Source organism: Caenorhabditis elegans, chromosome IV, assembly GCF_000002985.6.
Source record: "Caenorhabditis elegans chromosome IV".
Taxonomy (NCBI): Eukaryota; Metazoa; Nematoda; class Chromadorea; order Rhabditida; family Rhabditidae; genus Caenorhabditis; species Caenorhabditis elegans.
The window spans coordinates 6,548,679-6,572,364 of NC_003282.8; the positions used below are offsets into that span (position 1 = coordinate 6,548,679).

Genomic DNA, 23,686 nt, shown 5'->3' on the forward strand with positions numbered 1-23,686 from the left:
GATTGCAAATTTCATGTGAAAAAGAGCACCGAAATACTCTGTATGTGGCAAACTTTTTCGCATACTGAAAACGTTGTAAAACTTGAATTTGAACTCCCTCTATTTTGAGATAGCATCTCGCGCTCCATTGCTACGCGTTATAGAGTCGAGACGCAGAGACAACGCGCGTCTTTGAAAATTGTTTTCTATTTTTTAAAATCGTTTTATTTAATTGTATTTTTCCTATATTAACGCGATGAAAAAGGCTAAAAAAGAGAAGAAAGAAAAGATTATCAAACCGGACGGCCCAATCAATTTCAATCGATCGATTATGGCTGCTTTCGAAAAGCAATCCCGTGGAAAAGTGAGATGATTTAACTAAATAATAAATGTTCAGTTTTTTTTCTTCAGATCTGTCCATTGTGCGAGACGAAATTCTCTCTAGCAAGCTACAAAAGTCACATGAACACTTGTAATGTCGCTGATGACGATGAAGAAATTGAAGTGAGTTTTAAAATCTCGATTTCAATCAAAATAACCCTCAATTTCTAGGTTATCGCCACCTACACTCGAGATGAAGCAATATTAATGCGTGCGGGTCCAGAAATTATTTTAGGAGATGCGAGTTTTTCCGATAAATCTGAAAATCCAACGAAGAGACGGAAAACTGATGAACGGGAAGTACCATCGTTAGTTTCTATATTTCCAAGCACATTTTTATAAATCAAGCTTTCAGGGAAGATGATATTGTTCCGGAAGTTCCAGGCCCTTCTGGCATCGTTAAAAATCATGAAATGCCTTCGGAATCGCTTGATGTGACTGAAATCTCGGAAAACATTGAGAAAGTAATCAAAAAATCGCCAGAATGGATTAATCATCGAAGGAGGTCATCAAGACTTTTACAAAACTCTCAGAAAGATCAGGCAGACAATGCAAATAAGGAAGATCCTGTGAAAAAAGAAACAGCAACAATTTCCGAAGTACTACAAGCGATTGAAGTAGAGTTTTTTGTTTCTAAAAGTAAACTTTTCAAATAATCTTATTTTTCAGAGGTTTGAACAGCGGGTTTCTGGCCCCGAGCAAACTTGGCCATACTATATAAAAATTACAATAAAAATAATGAAACGTGTCATTTCCACCGAGAAATTCGACGGAACCTTCTATGCCGATGACTTCTGGTTACCAAGTGATATTATCACATTTTATCGATTCGTAGAGCTACTTTCTGAAGGAGCCAAGTGTTTACTTGTCAGGTTATTCATCAGAAAACCTGCATGGTATAATTTAGAAAAATTGGAACAGAAATATCCAGAAATTCCAAATATCAAAGAAGCTGTCTCGGAGCTTGCGAAAGGACATTTTATTGATGATGGTAAGCGAAACATTGAATAAAAAAGTTTAAATCAGAAATATTCAGATTCTTCCATGAAAACACTAGACGAAGCACTGCAAATCTCAGATGTCGTTGCCTTGAAGAATGTGACGAAAAAATTCAAATTAGATGGAACCAAGGTTTAAAAAATTAAAAATCAAGCCGTTATATCTTCAAATTTTGATTTTGAATTTCAGAATCGTCAAGAACTAATCCAATCATTACGAAAGTTTGCCCAATCTCAGCAATCAATATTTGGAGGAACTGGAAACGTGGAAAAGTCGATTTTAAAAAGTCTGAAACAAGAACTGGGACCATGCGTTCGTGTTCGAGGGGGATTTGTAGATCTTTTCAAGGTAAAATTCAAAGTAAATTAATTGTCAAAAAAAGTAGAATCCATGTTAATGTCTTTCCAAAATCATAAATTTCATGATTTTCAGTGTCTCTTCACTATATACTGCCCTGTCACTACAAATTCGGCGAATGTAATTGATAATCCATCAACCACGAATGTTTATCAAGATTTATTGTTAGTCATAAATCTCTTGTACTAAAAAAACTTTAATTCATATTTTTCCAGATATTTGATGTTGTCCGTTGCAAACGGAACTGTGCAATTTCCGGCTCCAAATCCATGTCCGATCATTGCGAGTTTTTACAAGAATCGGAATATGCTACAAGAGTATTAATTTAATATCTAATGCCTCTAATTTCTTATTTTAATTTCAGCTATATGATTTCAAAATCGCTGGAAATCGCTATAGTTTCTCAAATGTCAAATGGAAATCTTGATGCTGCTCTAGATTTGGCAATTGATGCGAAAGAGTTCATCGAACAAATGTCAGATGATGATAAGCGATATTATGAAAGTCTGGAAATCCATGAACGAAAATTCACATCGATTTGGGTTTTTACGAGGTGTTGTGGACATGCTTCTAGCATTCTTGAACGGCAAAAGAAATATGGAATGGCTGTGGAATGGCAGAAAGATCTTCTGATTACGAATAGTAAGGACATTTGAGTTTTTGAAAAATCCATGTTTCTTTTTAGAAGATATCCAATCATACTGTATCGATTCACGTGGAATCTGGTGGGATCGAATGTTGCTCAATTTAGATTCACATTTAAAGGTTAGTCATTAAGTGCTTTTTGGATGAATAACCATAATGATTCAGGAGAAAAAAGAATGTGCAAAAATGATTCAAATTGCTCTCCAAGATCCTTCGATTCTTGAAAAAGAGCTCCTAATGATTCAAGATCGAGCTCTAAAATTGAAAGAAATGCCTGCTGATTTTGTAACACCTATCAATATTGGAAATCCGGAAAAGAAGACAATTACAGCGAATGTTATAACGAAAAGCTTAGGTGACGGGAGAATCAATCGATTTATGATAAGAGATCATGAAACTGATGATGACGTGGAATGTTCTGTAGAAGAAGTTACTCGAAGACATTATCTTGAAAATGAAGGATTTTCTACAGGTAAGTGAACTGAAATTGAGAATTTTAATTTTAAACCGGGGGCAGATAGCTCAGTCGGTAGTGGTGGCCGCTAGCAGTCTGGAGGTCACGAGTTCAAGTCCGGCCTCACCCCCTAGGTTCACCCAGCCTCTATTGGGAAGTGGAGCAATCCACGACTGGATTATCGGCCACAGTCCCCGGCTAGGACGTGGCTTAAATTACAGCCCAGAGGGATCACCACCAGGCAGTGTACCTGAATCCCAGATCCGCAGTGCATAGCACTTGAAGAACGGATCGTCCTTTAATCCTTTAATCCTTTAAAACTTTTAGGTGTTCATGATGAAGGTTCCACGTGGCATACTCTGTTCGGACTTTTCTTTTATGACGTCATCTTCGCAACGGATGAATCAGTTGAATCCACGTGGCTCAGTGAGCTGCAAGATTGTCCGTCTGATCTCAGTAATACTCTGTATTCGAAACGAAAAGAAAAGTTCGAGGACCGATTTGTGTGGTTAGAAGAGGCTGAACAGGAGCTTATTGAAGAAAATATTCGAAAGATATGGGATCTGAAGCACAACGAAACGAATCGTGAATGTTCGTGGAAGCAGTTTCCAATGGGTGCTGAAGATTGCGTGGTGGGTTATTCGCATTACATGAAAAACTTAATTTTTTTTTTAATTTCAGAGCTTTTTCCAATGTATTCCTCGCCCCGCATTGATATTGATTCTTCGTCGTCTTGCTGAAAACTATCGAAATTCGAGGTCTGGATTTCCTGATTTGACGCTTTGGAATCCTGAAACCAAAAGAGTTGCGGTAGTTGAAGTTAAAGGACCAGGCGACCGTCTCTCAACAAAACAACGTTTATGGCTTGCAATTTTTGCTGATAGTGGAATTCGAGCAGAAGTCTGTCATGTTGCTGCACAAAACTCTAGACTACTGGTATAAATATTTACTTTTAAATATCATTCTATGTGATTCGTTAATTCTGTTTAATAGGTACATAAAGTTTCGTTTTTCTTTTATTATAATCATCATTTTACTCTTAATATCCGAGGAAAATGGAGAGGGGGCCAAAAAATGCATTTTGTTTTTCTTAAGGCGAGCTGTACGCAGATGGAAGTGATTGTTGTTGGGAGCACATGAAGCAACGGGAAATGTATGAAATACTGGAAAATTTGAGCCAAAAAAGGAGAAGAAAATATTGGGAAAACTAATTGCAAACGGGTGGATGTGTATAGACTTTGTACAGACTAGTAGAGAGCTCAGATAATTTGGATTTTTTGGAAAAGCGTAGAAATCAGATTGGGTGCATGGGTTACAAGTAAAGCGAAAATGTGGAAATAGATATATAGAAACATGATTGATGTGTGAGTTAACGAATGATGATCTATCCGAATGAATCAACTGAATCTATCTAACTGGACATTGTTCGTTCAGACGAGCAAATGCCATTTCAGAGATACCATAATAATGGACAAATGCAGCAATAACGACGCAGGTGTGGAATAGCTGATGAGATTGGAACTGAAATATTAAAAGTTAAAATTAAGATTAATTTTTTGAAACCGTACCCAAATATCACATTTTCCTGGGAAAAATCGTTCTGGAGTTCGTGTGGCATAGAGCCCAGCTCCAAGTAAGTAGAGGAATGCCATCAGAAGTAACCAATGGAATGAATTATCCGCAAATAGAGAGTGAACTCCGTCGGTTATTATATAGTGAATAGTTGGGATGACACCTATAAAAAAAAATTGAAATTAATAATTAGAGCATTTAAACATTTTATCAGTTTCATACCACTACATCCCATTCCAACAAAGACAGCTGCTCTGATCGGTCGGAATCTTGATTCACTGAACTTATCCCACAACGAGACGACTATAGCTCCGATTCCAAGTACAGAAACCATTGCAATATAGGTAATCTTTGGTTCTCTCCGACAATAAAATCCATAATAGATCCATGGAATGAATGATCCAATAATGAGTAAAGAGATTCCCATGTAATCAAGTTTACAAAATATTTTCACGACATTTACAGAATGACACGAGAGAGTGTGGAATGCGAACGAGAGTCCAAGACATAGAACGGCACCAGCGAAGAAGAATGAGAAGACTACCTGCAAAATTATTATATTTATTTAGAGATTTCCTGTTTTGAAATTTAATCATATAAACTTTTATTCCGCATGTCAAGTTGATATCATTTCCTAATCAAATTAAAACTTTCAGTTATTGAAAAACAATTTTATTGTCGGAATTTATTGACTATTTAAGATTAATTTGTGATTTCAGAACAAACATGTTTGTTTCGTTACATTTGATATTACACAGATGCAAAATTTCGCGCTTTTGTCTCACAAACAACCGAAAATTTAACTTCAAAATGGTCTCTAAAGGAGTTCTGTTTTTCTTTCGACATTTTATAAGTTTTTTATTGTTTCCACATTTTTGTCTAATTATTTGGTGAAAATTCAAACTTTTTCAATGAAAAATATTAAAAATTAAAGGAAAATTCACAGAATTTCTTGAAAGCGAAAACGAAAGAAGCTTTTGTTTTGGAAAAAAAACATTAAAAAACTCGAAAAATAACTTTTTTTTTGTAGGTTTCAGAGGTTATTTTGAAAACCTTAGATTTTTTAAATTTTAATCATGCTTAAGAACTATAATTTTAATTTCGAAATTTTGCAAATGGATGATAAAAATACGCGATTTTTTAAGACAATCTATTTTTTAAATAATTTTTTACTTACTTTTTCCTGGAATTGAATATGATTATCCGGTCTTGTCAAAAACCAACAAGCGAGAAAAAAGAAGGCAACGCATCCAATAAGATGTGTCCAAATGTTACCAGTTTCCGTGTGCAGTGACCAAATACTCTTGAAACATTCCGAAAAAGATGGTAGAGGTGGACGATGACCGTGTCTATAATTATTTGATTTTTTTATTATTTTAAAAAAATACAATTCTACCTCAAAAATTCGTTATCCTGCAGCCATTCTGGTAAATGTTCATATTTTAATACTTTCCAACGGGCTTCGTAAGTTTTTGTCACAATTCCAGTTTGTTCGGATCGATCTTCTTTGACGTCAACTTCCAGTTCATCTTCATCATCTTTCCGTTTATCCGGAGTTCCTTGCAGGTTTATTTCACGCCATTGCCCTCCCTTTTTACGACGATATCTGAAAAATTATGCGAATTTTTAAAATAAAAAATTTCTTTCAAGCATTTGTCTAACCTAAGAATCGTATGTTTTGGCATTGCCTCATCATCACTTCCAGCTCGAATTCTTCCAGCAAATGACGTGGCACGTGATCGATGTCCTTCTTGTTGTGGAAGAAGCTCTGAATCAGAGCAAAAATCAGCGTCTTCATCGTCTGAATTTGTTGGGGAAACGACCGTTGTTTTGCGGGAGTAGAACACTTCGATTTTGTCGCCAGTTTTTCTTGCTTCCGGATTTTTCACCTAAAATTTCAGTATTATAATTAGAATTGTATAATAATTTTTAGGTTTTTTGATCTCTGCTCAACTTTCTTTTGTTCAAGTTTCCATTTAGTCTGATCGTTCTATTCCCGACGACAATCACGCGAATGGACTGATAGATAACCGCATGTTCTCTTATCACACATTCTCTCATTGTATCATTTGTGTCGCTAGTTAGGTTTATCACTGGAAAAGGTTTGAATTTACATCGCAATCGCGCCAGTCAAAAAAACGACAGTTTTCAACGAAAAGGGGCGAGAAATCTTGCACGTTTCGTCAGATGATGATGAATTGATATATAATTTAGAAAAAATATGAACGTTTTTTAATTTTAACATCAATATTATTTTTCTTCTTCAATCCTACCTGTACAGTTGTGCTGTCCTCGACAACCAATTCGCCTGAATCAGCGTCATTGAGGTAGTGCCCAAGGGCTCGATTGACCTCATCTGGATTCATTCTTTGCCTGAAATATGAACTTTGTCTTCATGTTTGCAAAAAAATGAAAAGAAAAGATGATAGAATACATTGTAGTGATCATGAGCAACACACGAATCGCATAGCAAAGAAGAAGAAACCAGCATTATTCAAATAAAAAAAGTTGCGATAAGAGACAAAATGAAATTGAGAATAAAGGAGAGGTTTTTTTTGATAAATCGCACTTTCTGTCTCGCCATTCGACTGCCCACGTGACGAGAAAGCACGTGGAAAAATAGAGGAACCACAATAAATGAGACCTAGAGATGATAGGGAAATACCTCTATTTAATACATACATTATGTATTGCCTTTGTGGTTTAAAATTATTTAAAAAACTTACTTTATTGATTTCAGTTAGTTTCGAGAAATAACGAATTTTCCGAGAAGTTTCCGAGAAGAAATGACACAATTTCGCAACAAATTCCATAAATGGCTCATTCTGTGAAAGCTCGCCCTATTGTTAATGAGGTGGGTTTTAAAAGAGAGGGAATTTCAAAAAATGTTTTTTGGAGGGATTTTCTTTGATTTTCTATGAAGAAAACACGCTGGAAAGAGCTAGAAAACTGAAAATGAACAAGAAAAAGTGCACAGGAGGCGGCAATTGTCTATCGGGGAAGGGTGGGAGGCCAAATGTCCAGTCTATCTCTCTTTTTTTGTTTTATTCTCTGCGTCTTGGCAACTTTGCGTCAAAGGTTGTTTTTTCAGACACATGTGTTCAAATATAAATGACAATTGATGACGGAGTGAGAGGAATCACCAAAGAAAATGAATATAAAAGTCCAATATATCTCATCAGACTACAATAATATTTTTAAAATTATTTAGAAATTTGTTTGTGTCTAATCGCGCAAAAAACTGAAAACTGAGCCTCCAAAAGGTTAAAAAATCAGAAAAAAAATCAGAGAGAACAAAACATTTCCTACTGTAACTTCAAAGGCACATACTTTGAATATTTTTTGCAAAGCGCGGCAAGACCCTGCATAATTGGACTATTCTTGAAGTTTGCAAAACAGAAACAGATCTTTTCAAAGCACATTATTCTGCTTTCTCTGTAGAATTTAGCTGTCATTTGTGATAAACGACTAGAATATATTGTATTGTTACTTATAGAGGTTATCATGGCCTATCAAGGTGCAAAGTACCAAAAAATGGATTCAAAGTTGAAGTTTTGTTTGTTTTCCTGTTCATTTTGTAGTTTTTGGTCAACGAACGCTTTGTTTTGCATCAACAATGTAATTCTTTGTTCCGGACCACTAGAATCTTCTCGAGCAGTTTCCAGATAGGTTGCTCGCTCACACATATTTTAACTAGTAGAGTGTGCAGAGAAAGAAAGAGGAGTAGGCCTATTTAGCCATGGCATCCCACCGCCGTTCTGGCCGAGTGGTCTAAGGCGCTGCGTTCAGGTCGCAGTCCTCTCAGGAGGGCGCAGGTTCGAACCCTGCGGACGGCAAATCTTTTTTAATCTGTTTAATTTAATCAGTTTGAAAAATATATCAAGTTTCAAGTAGATTCAGCCGAATGTTGTGTGATTTTTTGAAACCCATATTTTTAAAATTTGTTCTTCTTTTACATTTATCATATGCCATCCTTGAAAAAAACAGAAAGTAAACATAGTGATATTCACACAAAAGCGAACGCACCTTTGACATTCTTACTTTTTTCATCTTGTCAATTTTGTCCAACACCTTATCATAATCATTTGCATGTATCTGTTTGCCTATCATATCACTGTTTTTCCCAGAGACTCTACGTTCTGCTATTGATTGTTTTTAACTAATATGAATTATCAAATATATCATTTTTTAGTTTTATGTTTTGTATTTATTACGAAACATTCAAATGCTATAAACCTATGTGAAGAATCTTACAAACCAATTTTTAGTTTCCGAATTATCGGTGGAAATAGTATTGATGAGTGAGTTGGAATTTTTAAAGTGAAAAAAGTTAAAAAAAAAACAACATTCAGTGGGGCAAATTGGATGGCCAAATTAGTTTCCTATGGAGATAATGGACAGGGAATCTTATGTGGAGCAACTGTTATCGATGACTTTTGGCTCGTTACAGCGGCTCATTGTGCATTGTAAGGTTTTTTTAAAATTAATGCTGTTCATGTAAATTTTATACAGGGATTTGCATCAAATTTGCCGAATTTGCAGTTTGCCGAGCTGGGCAAATTTTGAAATTTGCCCAAACCTAATGGTTTCGATCTGAAACTTTATTTTTTGAAATAACAGCATTGTGATTCATGTTTTATTCAAGAAATCCCCACGCGCATTAGGCAAAAATCGAACGAGACCCAGTGAACTTAGTTTTTATCCATTAATTTTGACACTTTTTTAGCTTGAAAAATATTGCGATTTACCGAGTATGACCACGACACGGCAAATTTGTTGAATTTGCCGGACACCCCTGATTTTATAGCAAAATTGAAAAAAAAACATTTAAAGCTGCACGAGAGAAATTAAAATTTTTAAAAAATTTACTGTTTCACCGAAGTTAGTTAATCGTTTGAAAGAATGCTAGCAGTATTAAATAATATATTTTATTTTAAAGGCATTTCTGACAATTTCTCAATTACAGGCAACTTCAAACTCGATCATTTGTTTATGTAAGAGAACCCAAAAACAACAGGGAACGGTCATTTTCAGTGAAAGAAGCATATATTCATAGTGGATACAATAATCAAACTGCTGATAATGATATCGCTTTGTTGAGAGTTAGTTTTTTTTCAAATTAAAAAAAAAGTTGTAACCTGTTGAGTGGTATTAGAAAATTGTTGACTTTGCAAACTTTTTGGAACTTTTAAAACCACACTTTTGGAAAATTTAAACGGTTGTGATGAGAGACATTTTTCCATGAAAAGTGAAGATTTCGCAATAAAAAATGTGGTGGATTTAAAAATCTACAAAACGAACACTCCTGTTCAAAACTAGACATATCAATAATTTTCAGAAACATTTCAAAAACTTATTTCGAATTTTAAACCCGCAAACTAGTCTCTACAAATTTTCATCATCCGCTCTGAAATTGAATTTTACTTTTTTCCAGATATCCTCAGATCTGTCAAAACTCGGAATAAAGCCTGTTTGCCTCGTTCATGATGACTCTAAACTTCTGAAACAGTACAAAAATGGAGTTGTCATTGGTTACGGGTTAACTTTGGGAGAAGGTGAGTTGCATACTTTCTAGTATTGCTTAAAAATTTTTGTAAATTTTTTAGGATGAGAACCAATAAAATTAATACTCAGAAATCCAGCAATTAGTGCCTCTATAGAGATTTTAACCACAAAATAACTAAAAGAAACTTAACATTTTTTAGAAACCCAATAAACCACTTTGAACGTCGTCAACAAAACGAAAGCCAATTCTAATAATTCTTAAATGGTTACTACAATTATTTAATTTTAAGATTCCTCTGGTGAACCAAAGCTTATCAATAGCCAAACCCTTCAAAGTACTTCTGTTCCAATTATTTCTGATGATGATTGCGTAAAAACGTGGAGATTTTTGTCATTGTTATCCGTGAAAATTACCGGATATCAAATATGCGCTGGAGCATATCTTCATGGAACGGCACCGGTAAACATTTTTATTATTATTTTAAATTGATACTATTGTTGTGGAAGTATTAAAACTGGTAAATTCAATGTATTATACATGCAGCTGAAATAGTTTCATTAACAGAGAAGTTGTAGAAAATAATTATAACTCCGTTGAAACAGTGTTCAATATAAAACATTTAATCTTTGAATAATGCAAAAAATTATTTCAGGGTGACTCTGGCGGTCCTTTATTAATTCATAAAAGTAATGGAGAATATGTACAAATTGGAATTACAAGTTATGGAGCTGATGGGTTAGATGGAGTTATTGATCAAGGGAAGTTTCCAGGTAAGTATATAAGAAATTGTACTCAAAAAGTTTAAAGGTTCAAATACATGTTTTAAAAAGATATATATATATATATTTCAATTCCCACCAACATCAAAACTTTCGAATTGCACAAACTCCATTCACATCTGTCAATTCAAAAATCACACATAGCTTCGAGTTTTTTTTCGGGATCCTATGAAAACACACATTCTCTTTATTATCTTTTCTAGCATAGTTAATTCCATTTTTTCCAATTTTTATAATTTTTCCCTTGAATTTTTCGTTGCAAAAGCAAGTTAAAAAGTTTTATATTTACACAATGCGTTGTATTTGGAATAGATTTCCATACAAAATATTGGGTAAACATTGAAATCTGATGATAGTGCCATGCGTAGAACTCTTACTGTTGAAAATCGACCACATTTGTTAGTGAAATTTTCGCCCAAACAATTTTACTGGGCTTGCGATCAACAAAAAAAGCGTTAAGACTTTGTTGCCAAAAACTAAAAGAAAAAATTGGAAAATTTGTTCTTTGCAAGTTGTAAAAATAACTTAATTTAAAATATTGCTTTCAGGTCCTATCATTTTGTTGGTTTTTTTAAATGATTTTTTAAATTTTCAAATGAGTATAACTCTGAAACCTGAATTTTTGGCAAGAAAATGTTGTCTATTGGATAAAGTATTTTTCATGGCAATAATTTCAAAAATTATAGCACCCGACATCTCGCGAGTACATTTTGATGGAATTTCTTACATCTTGAAACATGGCGGTCAAATGTTTTCCATCTAGTTTTTTAGCTCAAGTATAATGTTAATATGTATAATTGCTACATTAGTTTCAGAAAGTCCAAAGAGAATTAATTTTTGGAAAAACTTCAAATTGAAATTGTTTTGAAACATTGAAAAATATGCAAGACTATTTCCGTCGATTAGTCAGTTTAGGTGTAAGACATAATCAATTTCTCTTAAAACCCTAAATTTATCCAGTCATTTCTTTTGAAAATATTGTAAAAGAATCTCTCACTAACAATGTGCTGAAGTTAGTCCTGGCTGTCATCTTGGTTTTGCGAACCCCTCATTGTCTTCTCAATTATTTCGGAGAGCTCGTACTTGGTACATTATTTTTAGAAGGATGCACCCTAAATAACAACACGAACCCTTACAGCTTGTACTAAGGTTTTCAAAAACCAAACGTTTCGGATTTTTAGTTTCAAAACAATAGTAGAGTTTTCATATTGCTCAAAAACACAAAAATCAAGTTTTCGTAGATCATGTGAGAATCTAGAATTCAACAAAAAAAGACAATAGAAGTGCGAAGAAACTAGAAACCTTTATAAATCTTTTAACTTTTATAAATATTTCAACTTTTCCTTTCTCAGCTCCTTTTTCATTTTTTTAAAAAATATTTTCAGGTGTCTACACAAGAATTTCCAAGTATGTTCCATGGATTCAAGGTGTAATTGGAAAAACATCAATGAGAAGTAGTGTCACTTCATCATCTCCAATTTATTTCAATTTTCTTCCAATTTTCTCAATCATTTTAACAGTTTTGTGGTGAAAAAGGTGAAATCATCGCGGGTTTATGTTGCATTTTACAACTATTTGTACCCATAAAGTTGATCAACTTCAAATAACCTTTTAACCTTGAGTTTGAGGAAATTTCCAATTGAGACACGTGAAACAGTTGCAGAATAATTTTCCGCATATTGTAAAGTCGTCACACGTGGATAATTGTGTTGTCTATTTTTATCCTTTGAGAGTATTTCTTATTTTCTCTGTGGTAGTTCCCAAGTTTCTCGGGTTTCAGTACATTTCCGAGAGCCAGTTCTTCGAAAAATTTGACCATAGGATTTCGAAGAAACGGAGCAAAGTAACAAGTGAGTTTTTAAGATTTAATGCTAAAACTATGACTTTATTTGGAACATTTATTTTCCATGTTAACCTTAACGTTTGCGTTTTGTAGAATTTATTCAAACTGAATTATTTGTAATAGGTTATTTACCAAGTGTAATAGGTTATTTACCAAGTAAAGAATGTTGATATTTCCTAGTTGAATTTAAATGTTCAAATCAGAAATTTTACGCAAAATTAAAATAAAATTTGGAATATAATATTTTTTCTGTTTCAATTATGTGCCAAATGCTAGAAGTTTATAATTGAGATGCTTCTCGCAGGTCTTTGAAAATACCTTTCCTTCAAATTTTTTTGCGTTCATCAGAGCAAAATACTAATAATCAGGAATACAAAAAAAGCTGTCCATATAATCCAAGAAGTCTCTAGATTCCGCCCACAAAACTTGTCAAAACTCTATTTGCACACTTTCACCTCCTATATTGATACCGCCCGCACCTTGTCCCCTCACTTTTTTTCCGATTTATCCATCTGTCGGATACTCTGTATTTTCAATGTTTTATCAGTACAACTTGAGGAGGTCACTACTTGACTTTTAACAAGATCTTTTACATAGTTACCAATCCATACGTTTTTACTTTTGATTTGGGCACGTTTTATGTTTCGACTTTTAATTTTGAATCAATTTTGTATTCTCAAAAACAAGTTTGTTTCTAAAAAATGACCAAACAGAAAAAGGTCTCTATACGATTGAAAAATTTCACAAACAACAAAGATCCCTTTCGTCTGAAAACGATACGGTCGTGTCAAGACCCGGCACTGTATTCTGGAGTTGTTTAAAGGCTCGTCCTACTTCTGTTTAGGTCCCCCACGATCTCAACCGTTTTTGCCGTTGATAACACGAATTGCTCAGAGTTAACAAAATATTTAAAATATCCCACATTTTGTTACATCGTATGAAACGATTCATTCCTTAGACTTTTCAATTGTATTTTTCATCAAGACCAACATTTTTTCTGCCGATCATGGGGGTATAGCTCAGTAGTAGAGCGCTCCCTTAGCATGGGAGAGGGCTGGGGTTCAATTCCCCATACCTCCAGAACGTTTTGGAAAAATTTGGTATTTCCCATAGCATCCATAATAAGATTTTTCCAATTTTTTAATGCCACATGATTTGGTTATTCTAAGAACTTCCTTCTATACGTACGTCTCAGAGTAATACATCAAGTGTTCGACCTTTAGTAAATAAAACTAATCTTTTGTGGAAACACAAAGCGGGTTAGAAGTTTTGATTGCTAAATCAGTCATCGGGCAAAAAAGTTTAAGATGATCAATTGGCAGTTCTTATCGAGCATTTCAACGGTTCAATATTTTAGAGTAAAACTACTTTCTAGTAGGCACAATAAAAAAATTTTGTAGAAAAAGTTTACTGTTTCATGTTTTTGTTAAATTTTGCAGGTCCCTCTTGTTATATTATCTATAACATTCTCCGTGTACGTTCAATTGTTTGAATTTTTTCAGAAATGACAATATCTTATTCTGGTAACTTTTTTCGATTACTTCTCCGATGGAAAGGTTGGTTTCTAAATTGGAATTTGTTCAAAATTTCAAAATTCCAGGTTCAATTTGGAGATCCGTTTGGCGAGAACTTTTCTTGTTCCTCTTCCTATTTTACTTTATCCGATTCTCAGCACCACATTTTTTTAATTACACGGATCCAACAGACTCAAAAGGTTATCGGTATGTTAGGGAACTTGAGAATTGAGTTTTTGATTTAATTTATTTCAGGAAAATATTCAAAGTGATGTGTAATGAGTTTCACGAGTATACCAAAATGATTCCATTGACTTTTCTATTGGGATTTTATGTTTCAAATGTAGTTTCAAGGTTAGTTTGAAGTAGAGACATTTCACACGGTAAAAACAAAAAACCGCAATAATGAGTTCTTGAAAATTACTGTGCTCTTCAAAAGAGCACATCGTTTTGCATTTAACAATATCTTATCGTGTCGAGACCGGGCTCCGTATTTTTTGGAAATAATTTCGCATCTCGGTTTTATGTGAAACCCACTATCATAAATTATTTTTTCCACAGCGAACATATTTTAAAATTCTACTGTTTCACCGTGCTCGTAAAGACAAACGAGTATTTATGGTTTTCAATTCAAGGTTTATCAATATTTCAGATGGTGGCGTCAATTCGAAACCTTACGCTGGCCTGAAGATTTTCTATCAATTCTGTGTCTTCTGCTCCCTTCAAAAGAATCTCGCCCAGCCCGTCATCAAATTGCTCGTTACCTTAACCTTACTTCGGCATTGGCATGGTGGGTATTTAATGATTATAAGTTAAAAAAAATATTTTTTTCAGGCGTGACGTATCAACAAAAATTCGTCTTCGTTTTCCAAGTCTTCGGAATATCATCGATGCAGGTTTATTGACGGAGAAAGAATATGAGAAGTTGCAAGATATAAATGTAAGTAAGGCTGTCATATTAATGTTGCCAGTTTATGTGACTTTTAAAAATTTATGTGAAACTGTAAAAATTTTTTTATAATCTTTTGAGTAAAGATTTTCTAAAACTCAATTTTTTTAGGAACCATCTCCTGGAATTCGATGGCTGACACCTCTTCATTGGGTTCAACAACTGATTGATGCGGAAATTACAGCTGGAAGAGGATCAGTCAATTATGTATCAGTGGCTACGAACGAATTGAAGGCATACAGAATATCATTTAGAAGACTTTATTGTCATGATTGGGTCTGTGTTCCATTGGTTTATACTCAGGTATGAATTTATTTTTTAAACTCATTTAAATCAAATTTATATTTATGTATGAGCGTTCGAACAAATATTATAAACTATTATGAAATTTTTTTTTTAAATATCCATTTTCCATGATGAATAAACCAATTGATAATGCACCACAAAATATTTCAGAAATTCACTTCCTAAAAAGAGGAAAAAATAAAGTATGAAAACTTTGTCTGATAAAAACTGCTGTTGTTTCATAAAAGTTATTTTTTTTAAAGTAAAAAAAAACATTTCTTTCAGGTAGCCGCTCTTGCCACATATTCCTATTTCTTCTTCTGCTTATTCGGTCGTCAAGATCTGAATCATGATGATTTCTATTCTCTTGATGCTTTCTTCCCACTTTTCACAGTTGTTCAGTTTCTTTTCTTTGTTGGATGGTTTAAAGTAAGTCGGTCCACTAGCAAAACATTTAGTTATTGCTGGAATAAAAAACGAAATTGAAACTGTAAATTTTGTTTGGCAAAATTATATTAGAATTTATTCCTATTTTACACCATACTGGCAACTTATTTATTTTTATGTACATTTTTAACTTGGATTTACAGGTCGGTCAAGATTTGATGCGTCCATTTGGATTAGATGACGACGATTTTGAATTATCTTACATATTGGATAGAAATATAGTCACATCATTCACAATTGTTGATTCACTTCAAGATGATGATCCACGTATGTTTACTTTTAAGATATTAATTTCAAAATTTGGAATTTGTTAAAGTTATGTTTATAACAATGCACAATTTTGTTGAGTTCCTACAAAAATGCAACTTTTTATCTCATAAAAAACAGCCAGACTTCAAAATACAGTGAGGTGAATAAAATTATGAATTTTTATTATTTAACATATTTAAAAGATTGTTTATAATTTTAAAATACTTAGTAAATATTGAAAACCCCCGAAAGTGATCTAATTCTGAAACAAATTCCAGCAAAATTCGAAGAAGACGTGTTCTGGAAACATCACAACGAGCAACAACAAATGCATCAAAGTATGTTCCTTCCAAGAGTTCCGACTTCTTTAAAATGGGGACGAATTGATTTGAGTCGAAATGCTCATAAGCATCCACCTAAATTGCATACATATCTCGAAATGAAGAATCAGGATCCAGAAGAATATAAAAATCGAAAAAATAATAAGTTTATTGCTTGGTAGATTACTTTTTTAAATGTTCAGTTCTATTTCATGTTTCGTTTTCATATTTTAATGAAAAACCAATTTTTTTTTTGTAACAAATTCGGGTATTGTTTTTCGTCAGAAATTCAAATAAAGTATTTATTGTTCCATCTGTGTTTTAAATGTTCATTTGTCTTTTAAACAGTTTCAATATACTCGTTGTTCCATTCTCCCTAAAACAAAAATAAAATTTAAAAGCTGATACTCGATAAACACGAATTTTGAGAAATTATTTTATATAAATAACGAATTGTGTTCAACAAAAAAAAAAAGAGACTTTGAGCAATATTGATACAAAAAAGTTTTGAAAAATCTATTAGCATCTCTGAGAAATTCGATATTATATCAAATTATTAACAGAAATACAAAAAGGCACATCATGCACACACACACAAGGGAAAAAAGAGGCTGAAAATTCAATAAATAATTTAAAAATTCAGAGAAAAACAGTGTTCTCAGAGCTCGCCTGGGTACACGTACAGAAACAAAATTGAATGATAACTTTAAAAATTAGAATAAAAGTAATTATCACAGATTTTTGCAAATTAAACAGACTTTCAAGGCATTATGTCAAAAAAACACCGAAACGAGTGATTCTGGAAGAAAAGATAAAAGCAGCCGACATCCCGCGGGATATGAAATTCTATGAGGTAACCCGTGAAATGTCGGCTGCCAAATCTGACTTAACAAACATTTGAAAAAAAGTAGAAAATATGGAAATTCAAAATGTTGCTGATTTCTATAGCATTGGCGGGAAGAGTAAAACAGAAACAGCCAGATAAATCAAAATTGGTGGAAGTGAGAAAAGAGCAATAACAAATTGACAATCAGCGAATATCGATTCTTGTTCTTTAAGTGCTAATCGCATTCTTTCAATTTCAGATTCAACTCTCATCTCTTCCATCATTAAATCAATCAATAATTGGGGATCTTCTTCATTTTTCAGGTCGTAGGGCCACGTGGTGATGACGTGGTTTTGTGTATTAATTGATTCTTGATCATTTGGATCCTCTGGTGTAGGTGTTCGTCGTCTTCTCATCGTTGTCACGTCATCACCTGACCACCAGCTTATTGCTGATTGTCTCCCCTGCGTGGCCCTCCCCTCGAGCCCCCCGAAGATGAAGGTGCTGGCTGTTGAGCTGTTGTTGTTGAACCCGGATAACGAACTGCTCTCGGTGGCTGGTAGGTCTGAAAACGGAGAAGATTAAATTAACTTCTAGAAGAAAAAAACAATTTTTTTGGATTTTTCAAAGTAAGAAAAAGTTTAATTTTGTCGAAAACTTTTCCAGAAAATCATAACATAGTGCTTGAAAATTGCCGTTTGTAGCTAAAAGTGCGTAAAGTTTTTTGGCAAAACTTCAACTTTCGAGCACTATTTCAAGATTTTTTCAAGCTTTTCACCAAAATTAAAGTTTTTTCTGCATTTCCATACCAATCAATTGAAGATTTAAAAAGATTGGATTGTCATATTAAAAAGGCAGTTTTGTACGTTTGGCGAAAGATTTGTGTCTTTGTTAAAAGGTTTTTTTTATCGTTTTAAACTAAATTTTCCAATTTTTTTCGTTTTTTCTTTGTTATTCTTGGCATATCAAATAAATTTCGAAAAAATTCCCCAAAAGAAACAATCCGCCTTCCAATGTGTTCTGTATATCAAAAAATCATTGCTTTTTGAAATTTCAACATTTTTTTGTGAATGTTTTGAAACAGTGAACATAATTAAAGGCGGAGTATCGTCTGTTGAGATTTTTCTTCAAATTAGAGAAAATGGGTCATAAAGAACTTTAAAAAAGTTATTTTTAAAAAAATTTTTAAAAAAAAGACTGTTTTAATTTTTATGGTTTTTAATCAGTGATTCCATTAAAGACGTCACATTGGACGATACTACACCTTTAATATCTCACCTCTCTAGTTGGAGCTCTTGTACTACTCCTCTTAAATACCTGCCTATCCCGATCAACTTCAACCTCTTCTAAACGTTGAGTCAATGTGAGCTTCTGTTGAATTGCTAAACGAAGAAGTTGATTTAATGTCTTCTTTTCCTCTTCATTTGCACGCAACTCGTTTGATAGTTCTTCCACCTGGAAAATTGTTAAATTTGATTTTAAAATTTACAGAAGATACTACTCCAGATACGATTAAAGTGATAAAATATTGCGTTTTGACCATATGTTTTTTTCAAATTCAGAGTTCAGACACTAAATTCAAGTAAAAAACAAATCGAGTTTTAAATGTTAAAAATAATTCAAAGTAAACAAACTGTACGAAGATGAAAATTAAAAAAAAAGTATGTTTCAACTGCTACAGATACAATAGAAGTGAGAAAATGGTTAGATATACCCCTATGACTATCAACTTAAAATGAAGTTCAATTCAAAATAAATCCTTTGTGAAACAGTAATTTCATTTACGGAAAGTTTTAATTAGAAGATGATCGCATCTATCAACTCGGCATTTGGGGGAAACTTTCTTTAAAAACTTGACAACTTCTGTCAAACTATAGTCAATATCTGTTAACGTTTAGCTGTTGAGAAAGCAACTAACTTGAGAAATTTTCATTAAGCTGCCAGGTCAGAAACTTGACTCCAAATAAAAATTTGTAAATTTTGAGAAAACGATTTTTTTTCCAACGAGAAAAATAATTCAAAGTAAAAGTTAATAACCCTAAAAAGTTTAAATATTAAAAATAGTTTCTGTTTCAACTACTACAGATACAATTTAAGTATATCTATTTTGTAATAGGGAATCTGGAATGGAAATGTTTGAATTAGTAATTAAACAGAGCTACCGTATGTCATATTATAAAAGCTATACTTTTCCCGAAATTAGAAATTCCTAACTGTTTCAAAACAAAACTAAATACCTTTGACTTGAGTTCCTCTCCTCTTGCAGTGAACATTGCCCTATGAGATGCAAACGTGGCAGCATCTTCCTTCAATTGTTTCAATTCTCTTCTCATTTTATCATTAATTTCCATCATCATTTTCTTTTCTGATTCATATTTTTCTCTCATTGAAGTCAATGCACTTTCAGCAGTCAGCTTATTCGATTTCAAAACAGTTCGAAGCGTTGAAATCTGATCTCGTTTTGTTGATAAAAGACTTCGCAATTTCATATTCTGCATTTCAATTTCATTTTCAGCTCCACTTGCCATAACTGCTTGATTGAATGCTTGTTCAGAGGTTCTTTTCACCACTTGAATCATCTTTTTCAACGATTCTGTGGTTTCGGAAATGGCATTTCCTTCTGAAAATAATGTATTTAATATATTCGAATGTGAGAATGAGATGTATATTGGCAAATTGAAAGTTGTAACGTTTAATATCAAGAGTCTTAATCACTCTTTAAATTTAACGCCATCAAACCTTAAATGAATGTTTGATACAAAGTAGTAAATTCAATGCAATATTGAAAAACATACTGCTCATAGAATTCCAATTTATGGAAAAAAAAAGTTGGTTGAAACAGTAATTTTATTTATCTTCCAAAATTTTTTTTATTTCAGCAACTTCTCTAAAACTAATAATTATTCTTGAAAAATTTAATTCGAATAAAAAATAAATTTTTCCTGCTTCTATTAATCGATTTAAATATTGCTAGACATTCCAAATATTTTCAACCAAATGAAGTATTTGAAGAAGAATTGTCTTTTGGCAAAGCTCTTTTTTTGAATTTTTCGATTCAAAAACAAACCAGTAAGTATTCTAAGTATACTAAGTATACAGTAAGTACAGTAAATTCAATGTAGTGTTGAAACCTCGACTCAAATAGCTAATATAAACCCAATTTATGATAAAAGTTGGTTGAAACAGTAATTTTATTTGTCTTTCGTAAAATCTCGTTGTTTTTTTTAATTGTAGCATCTTCTCTAAAACTTGTACATTTTTGGAAAAGTTTTGTATCCAGCTCTTTTTTGCGATTCAAAAACTAAACAAACCAGTAAGTATTCTTTGCCTCAAATCAGTCTCTGACAACACATCGCCAATCTTGACACTTGCCAACTTTTTCTCAATTTCCTTCGCAAAACTTGGCGCAATAACAAGACGATCGGAATTCAATGGAATTGATCTTGATGCATTAACATCTGTCTCTGTTCCACTTTCAACTCCTTCATCTGCCAACGAGACACGTGGAACGTCTTCTGCATTGGCACGAGCCAATAGACGCAACTTTTTCACAATCTGAAATATACAAAGTTCTGTTCATTTTCTATAAATATTAAAATAAAATTTACCTCTTGTACACTCTTTTCTGTTTGAACTCCTTGGTTCTGTGTCATTTGATGGTAGAATTGATAAAGTTGATCGGAGACTTGAATCATTGCGTCCTGAATTTTCAACATTTACATTTTCATAATGTTCTTAATTTGGTTCGCAATATGAAACTTTTATGATTTAATTCAAAAACTAACTTGAGCAGCTGCCAACTGAGCACTTTTCTCTCCAGCAACCAATACAAGTGTCCTCAAATCAGCCTTCAAAATTCCCGATCGTTTTTCTTCTCCTTCTTTATCATGACGGTCAGTGTCACGAGCAATGTTCTGGATTTTCTCTAGTACAACGTCTTTTTGTTGACGAGCATGCATGTAGTCGAGCTCATCTGTAAAGAAAACTTTGTTAGGGAATGCACGGGGGAACTAATTTTTTAAAAATTGAATAATTTTGAATATAACTAATTGTAAATATGATAAAATATTCATTTTAAAGGAAATTTGCGAAGCTTTTATTCACCCAAAACCCTGAAAACTCTGAAAAACTACATACATCTACGCTAGACTCCAATACTACCGTTGACCAATATGAAATGAATGTGAAACATTGAAAAATTTGGTGAAAATTGAATGTTATAACTTTTCACCATGTCTTCAATGGTTTATCACACTCCAAATCAAACTGAAATGTTCTATTTAAACTCACTTGTTGGTCTATGAATATTGAGGGTGTCTGCTAATCCGGTTACAAATTCGATGAAAATCTTCTCTCTGCTCTTTAATTCTTCTTGAAGTCCTTCCTTTGCAGCTTCCAGTTCACGAACTTTTACATCACTTGATCCTTGTAATTCACTGAAGAGGTCACTTGCTCCAGGTTGTGGAGGTGGCAGTTCGCCGTCCTAAAAAATTACTGTTTCATAAGATTTATACAAAAATGTTTGGTGTTGAGCGTGTGGTCCGTTAAAAGCATGTGCCACACTTTCATTCAACAATTAATTCAAGTGTTTCTGCCATTTCATGCGCCTTTTGAACACAGAAATATTAAAATAACATTTGACTAAATAATAGAAAAATCGATACCGAAAGAACAAGCCTACAACACTCCTCTTGGCCAATATAAATTGAATACGAAACATGTGAAGCTCATTTTTCTTTAAGAGCAATTTTTTCTTCCCAACTTGTTAAGTTTAGTTTCAAATTATCAGTTATCAAATGTATTTTTAAAATTCACGTATACAAAAGACATTTTGTATATAAGTGTTTTAACAAAATTTCACAGGAACTTTTAAAATAGGAAAACAAACTTTTATTAAAAGTTAATTGTTTTAATTTTTTAACAAAAAAAACAAACCTCCCCAAGCCTTTCCAATCCAAAAAGCATATCATTTAAACTACTGATATGCTCTGCATTTCTTGTCTGTTCTAATTCTCTTTTCATTGCCAATCGCTGATCCCGTTCTTGTTGAGCTGTGAGCAGAGCTTCTTCGAGCTGAAATATTTATGATAAGTTGGAAAGTTTTTCATACAAAAATTGAGGTTTTGAAAATATACATTGAGGCGACCCGTTCAAAAATTTCAATGAAAAACGGGAGCTATAAAATAATAATAACAGGTTATAAAATTAAAATAAAAGTTGTCTAGTTTTCGTTTTTTTTACTGTTTCAATCACCTAATAAATTTTGTATTGTATTGTATTGTATTTATTACGATTCAAATCGTGATCAAAAATAAATAGTGAATAGACATGAAAATTTCATAATGTTTTTGCAGTTGCAATTCCAAACAAATAGGGAAATGTTTGAAATTATTCACATATTTTTAGGAAAACTTGTTAAAGTTTCTGAGAGAGTTGTAATTTTTCAAAGTGTCTCACCTGTTTGTCAGCAATAACTCTTAATATTTCATCTTCCTCTGCAGCCATTTTCATAATTTCAATAGTCTCTTCCAATCGATTATTATCAATTCTTAATGATTCATATTCCACTTGACTTCCTCTTAAATTTGCAACAGTCTTCTGTAATCCAATATTTTCTTCTTCTAACTCTGAATATTCAGAAATTAATCTTTGTTCTCTTTCTTTTGTTTCTTTTAATTCAGCTCTAAGTTTTCTTCTTTCATCTTCTAATGCAGCTCCAGAATCGATTTCTTTCGAATGTTTCTTTTCAATACTTTCCAATTCTTCTTTCTTTTCTGCCAATTCTTGTTCTTTTTTCTTAAGATCTGCTTCTAATTTTGCAATTCTCTGTAGATATTCCTCTTCTTTTGCTGAACTTTCCTCGAGTAGAGATTCTTCATTTTCGAGTTCACTTCGAGTGGACCGTTGATGTTGGGAACGGTATTCAGCAAGAGTCTGAAAATAAGAGCAACTTGAACAACTTGAGCTTCAATAATAATTTTGTTAACACTTTACTAGTCTTTTGTTAAGCTCAATTTTGGCAGCTCATACATCTTCATCAAAAATTGTAAGCTGACAAAAATGTTGATTGTTCATTTTTCTATATTTTTACAGTTCAAAATTTTATGAAATATTTAAAAAAAATGGTAAGAATGACTGCAACAAAACGAAAAAAGTGAAAAATTTTCCTATATTTTTGTTACCTACCTGCGTAAGTCTGAATAAAATTTTTTTGATAGTTGCATGCTTATATTTTAAAAATAAATGAAATAGTACGAAAAATTTCGAATATTTACCATTTACTTGAAACATTAATTTTTTTTCAATATTTTTTCCGATTTTTATTTTCGAAATCGAATACTTACCTGATTAGTTTTATCAATTTCAGTTCTTGCCAAATCCAATTCTGCCTGCATCTCTGCTAATCGTTTCTCTAGATCTTCCTTTTGACGGAGCAATTCTAAACCCGCATTTGCTGCCTTATGAATATCTTCTTTGGCTTGTTCATATTTTTCTGTAAGGATTGCAATATCCTGACGAAGCTTCTCCAATTCTGATTCAGCCATTGTGGCTGCTGAAATTTAAATGTTAGAGAGTTGGAA

General features: G+C 32.9%; 5 protein-coding genes and 19 non-coding genes across 29 annotated transcripts; 11 read left to right on the forward strand and 13 right to left on the reverse strand.

Moving 5' to 3' along the window:
* Positions 1 to 6: 6 nt before the first annotated feature.
* Positions 7 to 3,833, forward strand: fan-1. 2 transcript variants are annotated; one of them, NM_001383106.1, is made up of 15 exons: positions 175 to 343; positions 391 to 483; positions 532 to 668; positions 716 to 977; positions 1,030 to 1,232; positions 1,282 to 1,351; positions 1,397 to 1,491; positions 1,549 to 1,707; positions 1,792 to 1,880; positions 1,932 to 2,033; positions 2,081 to 2,358; positions 2,402 to 2,481; positions 2,527 to 2,833; positions 3,143 to 3,447; positions 3,497 to 3,826. In NM_001383106.1, exons 10-15 carry the CDS (start codon positions 1,939 to 1,941, stop codon positions 3,755 to 3,757), a joined length of 1,326 nt encoding a protein of 441 aa, NP_001370919.1. In that variant the 5' UTR covers positions 175 to 343; positions 391 to 483; positions 532 to 668; positions 716 to 977; positions 1,030 to 1,232; positions 1,282 to 1,351; positions 1,397 to 1,491; positions 1,549 to 1,707; positions 1,792 to 1,880; positions 1,932 to 1,938; the 3' UTR covers positions 3,758 to 3,826. The 2 variants fall into 2 exon arrangements, with proteins under 2 accessions (NP_500997.1, NP_001370919.1); NM_068596.7 differs by having other exon boundaries at positions 7 to 343; positions 1,030 to 1,351; positions 3,497 to 3,833.
* paqr-1 lies at positions 3,747 to 6,760 on the reverse strand (the record flags this gene model as incomplete). 3 transcript variants are annotated; one of them, NM_001380277.2, is made up of 7 exons in its annotated part: positions 3,747 to 4,336; positions 4,384 to 4,550; positions 4,610 to 4,931; positions 5,565 to 5,736; positions 5,784 to 5,993; positions 6,050 to 6,276; positions 6,661 to 6,760. In NM_001380277.2, the coding sequence occupies 7 exons, from the start codon at positions 6,751 to 6,753 to the stop codon at positions 4,223 to 4,225; spliced, it is 1,305 nt and encodes a 434-aa protein (NP_001367391.1). The 3 variants fall into 3 exon arrangements, with proteins under 3 accessions (NP_001367391.1, NP_001368705.1, NP_001368383.1); NM_001380278.2 differs by having other exon boundaries at positions 3,819 to 4,336; positions 4,592 to 4,931; positions 6,661 to 6,758; NM_001380279.1 differs by lacking the exon at positions 6,661 to 6,760 and having other exon boundaries at positions 4,223 to 4,336; positions 6,050 to 6,072.
* A 1,375-nt stretch (positions 6,761 to 8,135) lies between these two features.
* C43G2.30 lies at positions 8,136 to 8,231 on the reverse strand. The gene has a single exon (NR_055859.1). It is a non-coding gene; the product is annotated as an Unclassified non-coding RNA C43G2.30 (non-coding RNA).
* On the forward strand, positions 8,140 to 8,223 carry C43G2.t1. The gene has a single exon. It is a non-coding gene; the product is annotated as a tRNA-Leu (tRNA).
* Positions 8,232 to 8,476: 245 nt separating the features above from the next.
* try-3 (Peptidase S1 domain-containing protein) lies at positions 8,477 to 12,277 on the forward strand (the record flags this gene model as incomplete). Of its 2 annotated transcripts, NM_001380280.2 has the most annotated exons (7): positions 8,477 to 8,688; positions 8,740 to 8,853; positions 9,354 to 9,489; positions 9,822 to 9,942; positions 10,183 to 10,352; positions 10,546 to 10,663; positions 12,058 to 12,277. In NM_001380280.2, 7 exons carry the CDS (start codon positions 8,552 to 8,554, stop codon positions 12,201 to 12,203), a joined length of 942 nt encoding a protein of 313 aa, NP_001367393.1. The 2 variants fall into 2 exon arrangements, with proteins under 2 accessions (NP_001367393.1, NP_001293737.1); NM_001306808.3 differs by lacking the exon at positions 8,477 to 8,688 and having other exon boundaries at positions 8,753 to 8,853; positions 12,058 to 12,203.
* On the reverse strand, positions 10,368 to 10,517 carry C43G2.28. Its single transcript, NR_055860.1, has one exon. It is a non-coding gene; the product is annotated as an Unclassified non-coding RNA C43G2.28 (non-coding RNA).
* On the reverse strand, positions 10,430 to 10,450 carry 21ur-12296. Its single transcript, NR_055861.1, has one exon.
* Positions 12,058 to 16,587, forward strand: best-9 (Bestrophin homolog 9). Its single transcript, NM_001392319.2, has 10 exons — positions 12,058 to 12,208; positions 14,018 to 14,071; positions 14,116 to 14,236; positions 14,285 to 14,383; positions 14,682 to 14,819; positions 14,864 to 14,969; positions 15,090 to 15,281; positions 15,549 to 15,692; positions 15,854 to 15,977; positions 16,238 to 16,587. The coding sequence occupies exons 2-10, from the start codon at positions 14,020 to 14,022 to the stop codon at positions 16,459 to 16,461; spliced, it is 1,200 nt and encodes a 399-aa protein (NP_001379597.1). The 5' UTR covers positions 12,058 to 12,208; positions 14,018 to 14,019; the 3' UTR covers positions 16,462 to 16,587.
* Positions 12,811 to 12,831, forward strand: 21ur-7086. Its single transcript, NR_055862.1, has one exon.
* On the forward strand, positions 13,524 to 13,595 carry C43G2.t2. Its single transcript has one exon. It is a non-coding gene; the product is annotated as a tRNA-Ala (tRNA).
* On the forward strand, positions 13,971 to 13,991 carry 21ur-15262. Its single transcript, NR_055863.1, has one exon.
* On the reverse strand, positions 14,967 to 14,987 carry 21ur-7237. The gene has a single exon (NR_055864.1).
* C43G2.29 lies at positions 15,643 to 15,792 on the reverse strand. The gene has a single exon (NR_055865.1). It is a non-coding gene; the product is annotated as an Unclassified non-coding RNA C43G2.29 (non-coding RNA).
* Positions 15,688 to 15,708, reverse strand: 21ur-9054. Its single transcript, NR_055866.1, has one exon.
* A 111-nt stretch (positions 16,588 to 16,698) lies between the features above and the next one.
* Positions 16,699 to 23,660, reverse strand: bicd-1 (Protein bicaudal D homolog). 2 transcript variants are annotated; one of them, NM_001306806.4, is made up of 10 exons: positions 23,450 to 23,660; positions 22,563 to 23,039; positions 22,041 to 22,178; positions 21,396 to 21,588; positions 20,891 to 21,078; positions 20,714 to 20,806; positions 20,417 to 20,660; positions 19,343 to 19,725; positions 18,423 to 18,560; positions 16,699 to 17,670 (listed from the first exon to the last, which is right to left on the reverse strand). In NM_001306806.4, the coding sequence occupies exons 1-10, from the start codon at positions 23,648 to 23,650 to the stop codon at positions 17,551 to 17,553; spliced, it is 2,175 nt and encodes a 724-aa protein (NP_001293735.1). In that variant the 5' UTR covers positions 23,651 to 23,660; the 3' UTR covers positions 16,699 to 17,550. The 2 variants fall into 2 exon arrangements, with proteins under 2 accessions (NP_001293735.1, NP_001293734.1); NM_001306805.2 differs by having other exon boundaries at positions 16,706 to 17,670; positions 18,384 to 18,560; positions 23,450 to 23,658.
* Positions 18,123 to 18,143, reverse strand: 21ur-8152. The gene has a single exon (NR_055867.1).
* Positions 18,810 to 18,830, reverse strand: 21ur-8246. The gene has a single exon (NR_055868.1).
* Positions 18,815 to 18,835, forward strand: 21ur-9181. The gene has a single exon (NR_055869.1).
* 21ur-6639 lies at positions 19,219 to 19,239 on the forward strand. Its single transcript, NR_055870.1, has one exon.
* 21ur-7788 lies at positions 20,226 to 20,246 on the reverse strand. Its single transcript, NR_055871.1, has one exon.
* On the reverse strand, positions 20,227 to 20,247 carry 21ur-9557. The gene has a single exon (NR_055872.1).
* 21ur-14110 lies at positions 20,873 to 20,893 on the forward strand. The gene has a single exon (NR_055873.1).
* On the forward strand, positions 21,646 to 21,666 carry 21ur-10382. The gene has a single exon (NR_055874.1).
* On the reverse strand, positions 21,760 to 21,780 carry 21ur-14136. Its single transcript, NR_055875.1, has one exon.
* Positions 23,661 to 23,686: the final 26 nt, after the last annotated feature.

Excerpts from the sequence above, each read along its gene's own strand:
- best-9 (NM_001392319.2), top strand. The coding sequence starts at position 14,020 with ATGACAATATCTTATTCTGGTAACTTTTTTCGATTACTTCTCCGATGG. Across the intron at positions 14,237-14,284 it reads ACAGACTCAAAAGGTTATCG|GAAAATATTCAAAGTGATGT; the intron begins GTATGTTAGGGA and ends AATTTATTTCAG. Across the intron at positions 14,384-14,681 it reads GTTTCAAATGTAGTTTCAAG|ATGGTGGCGTCAATTCGAAA; the intron begins GTTAGTTTGAAG and ends TCAATATTTCAG.
- bicd-1 (NM_001306805.2), bottom strand. The coding sequence starts at position 23,650 with ATGGCTGAATCAGAATTGGAGAAGCTTCGTCAGGATATTGCAATCCTT. Across the intron at positions 22,179-22,562 it reads GAGTTATTGCTGACAAACAG|CTCGAAGAAGCTCTGCTCAC; the intron begins GTGAGACACTTT and ends TAAATATTTCAG. Across the intron at positions 21,079-21,395 it reads CAATATTCATAGACCAACAA|ATGAGCTCGACTACATGCAT; the intron begins GTGAGTTTAAAT and ends TTTTCTTTACAG.
- fan-1 (NM_068596.7), top strand. The coding sequence starts at position 236 with ATGAAAAAGGCTAAAAAAGAGAAGAAAGAAAAGATTATCAAACCGGAC. Across the intron at positions 344-390 it reads AAAAGCAATCCCGTGGAAAA|ATCTGTCCATTGTGCGAGAC; the intron begins GTGAGATGATTT and ends TTTTTTCTTCAG. Across the intron at positions 669-715 it reads GATGAACGGGAAGTACCATC|GGAAGATGATATTGTTCCGG; the intron begins GTTAGTTTCTAT and ends TCAAGCTTTCAG.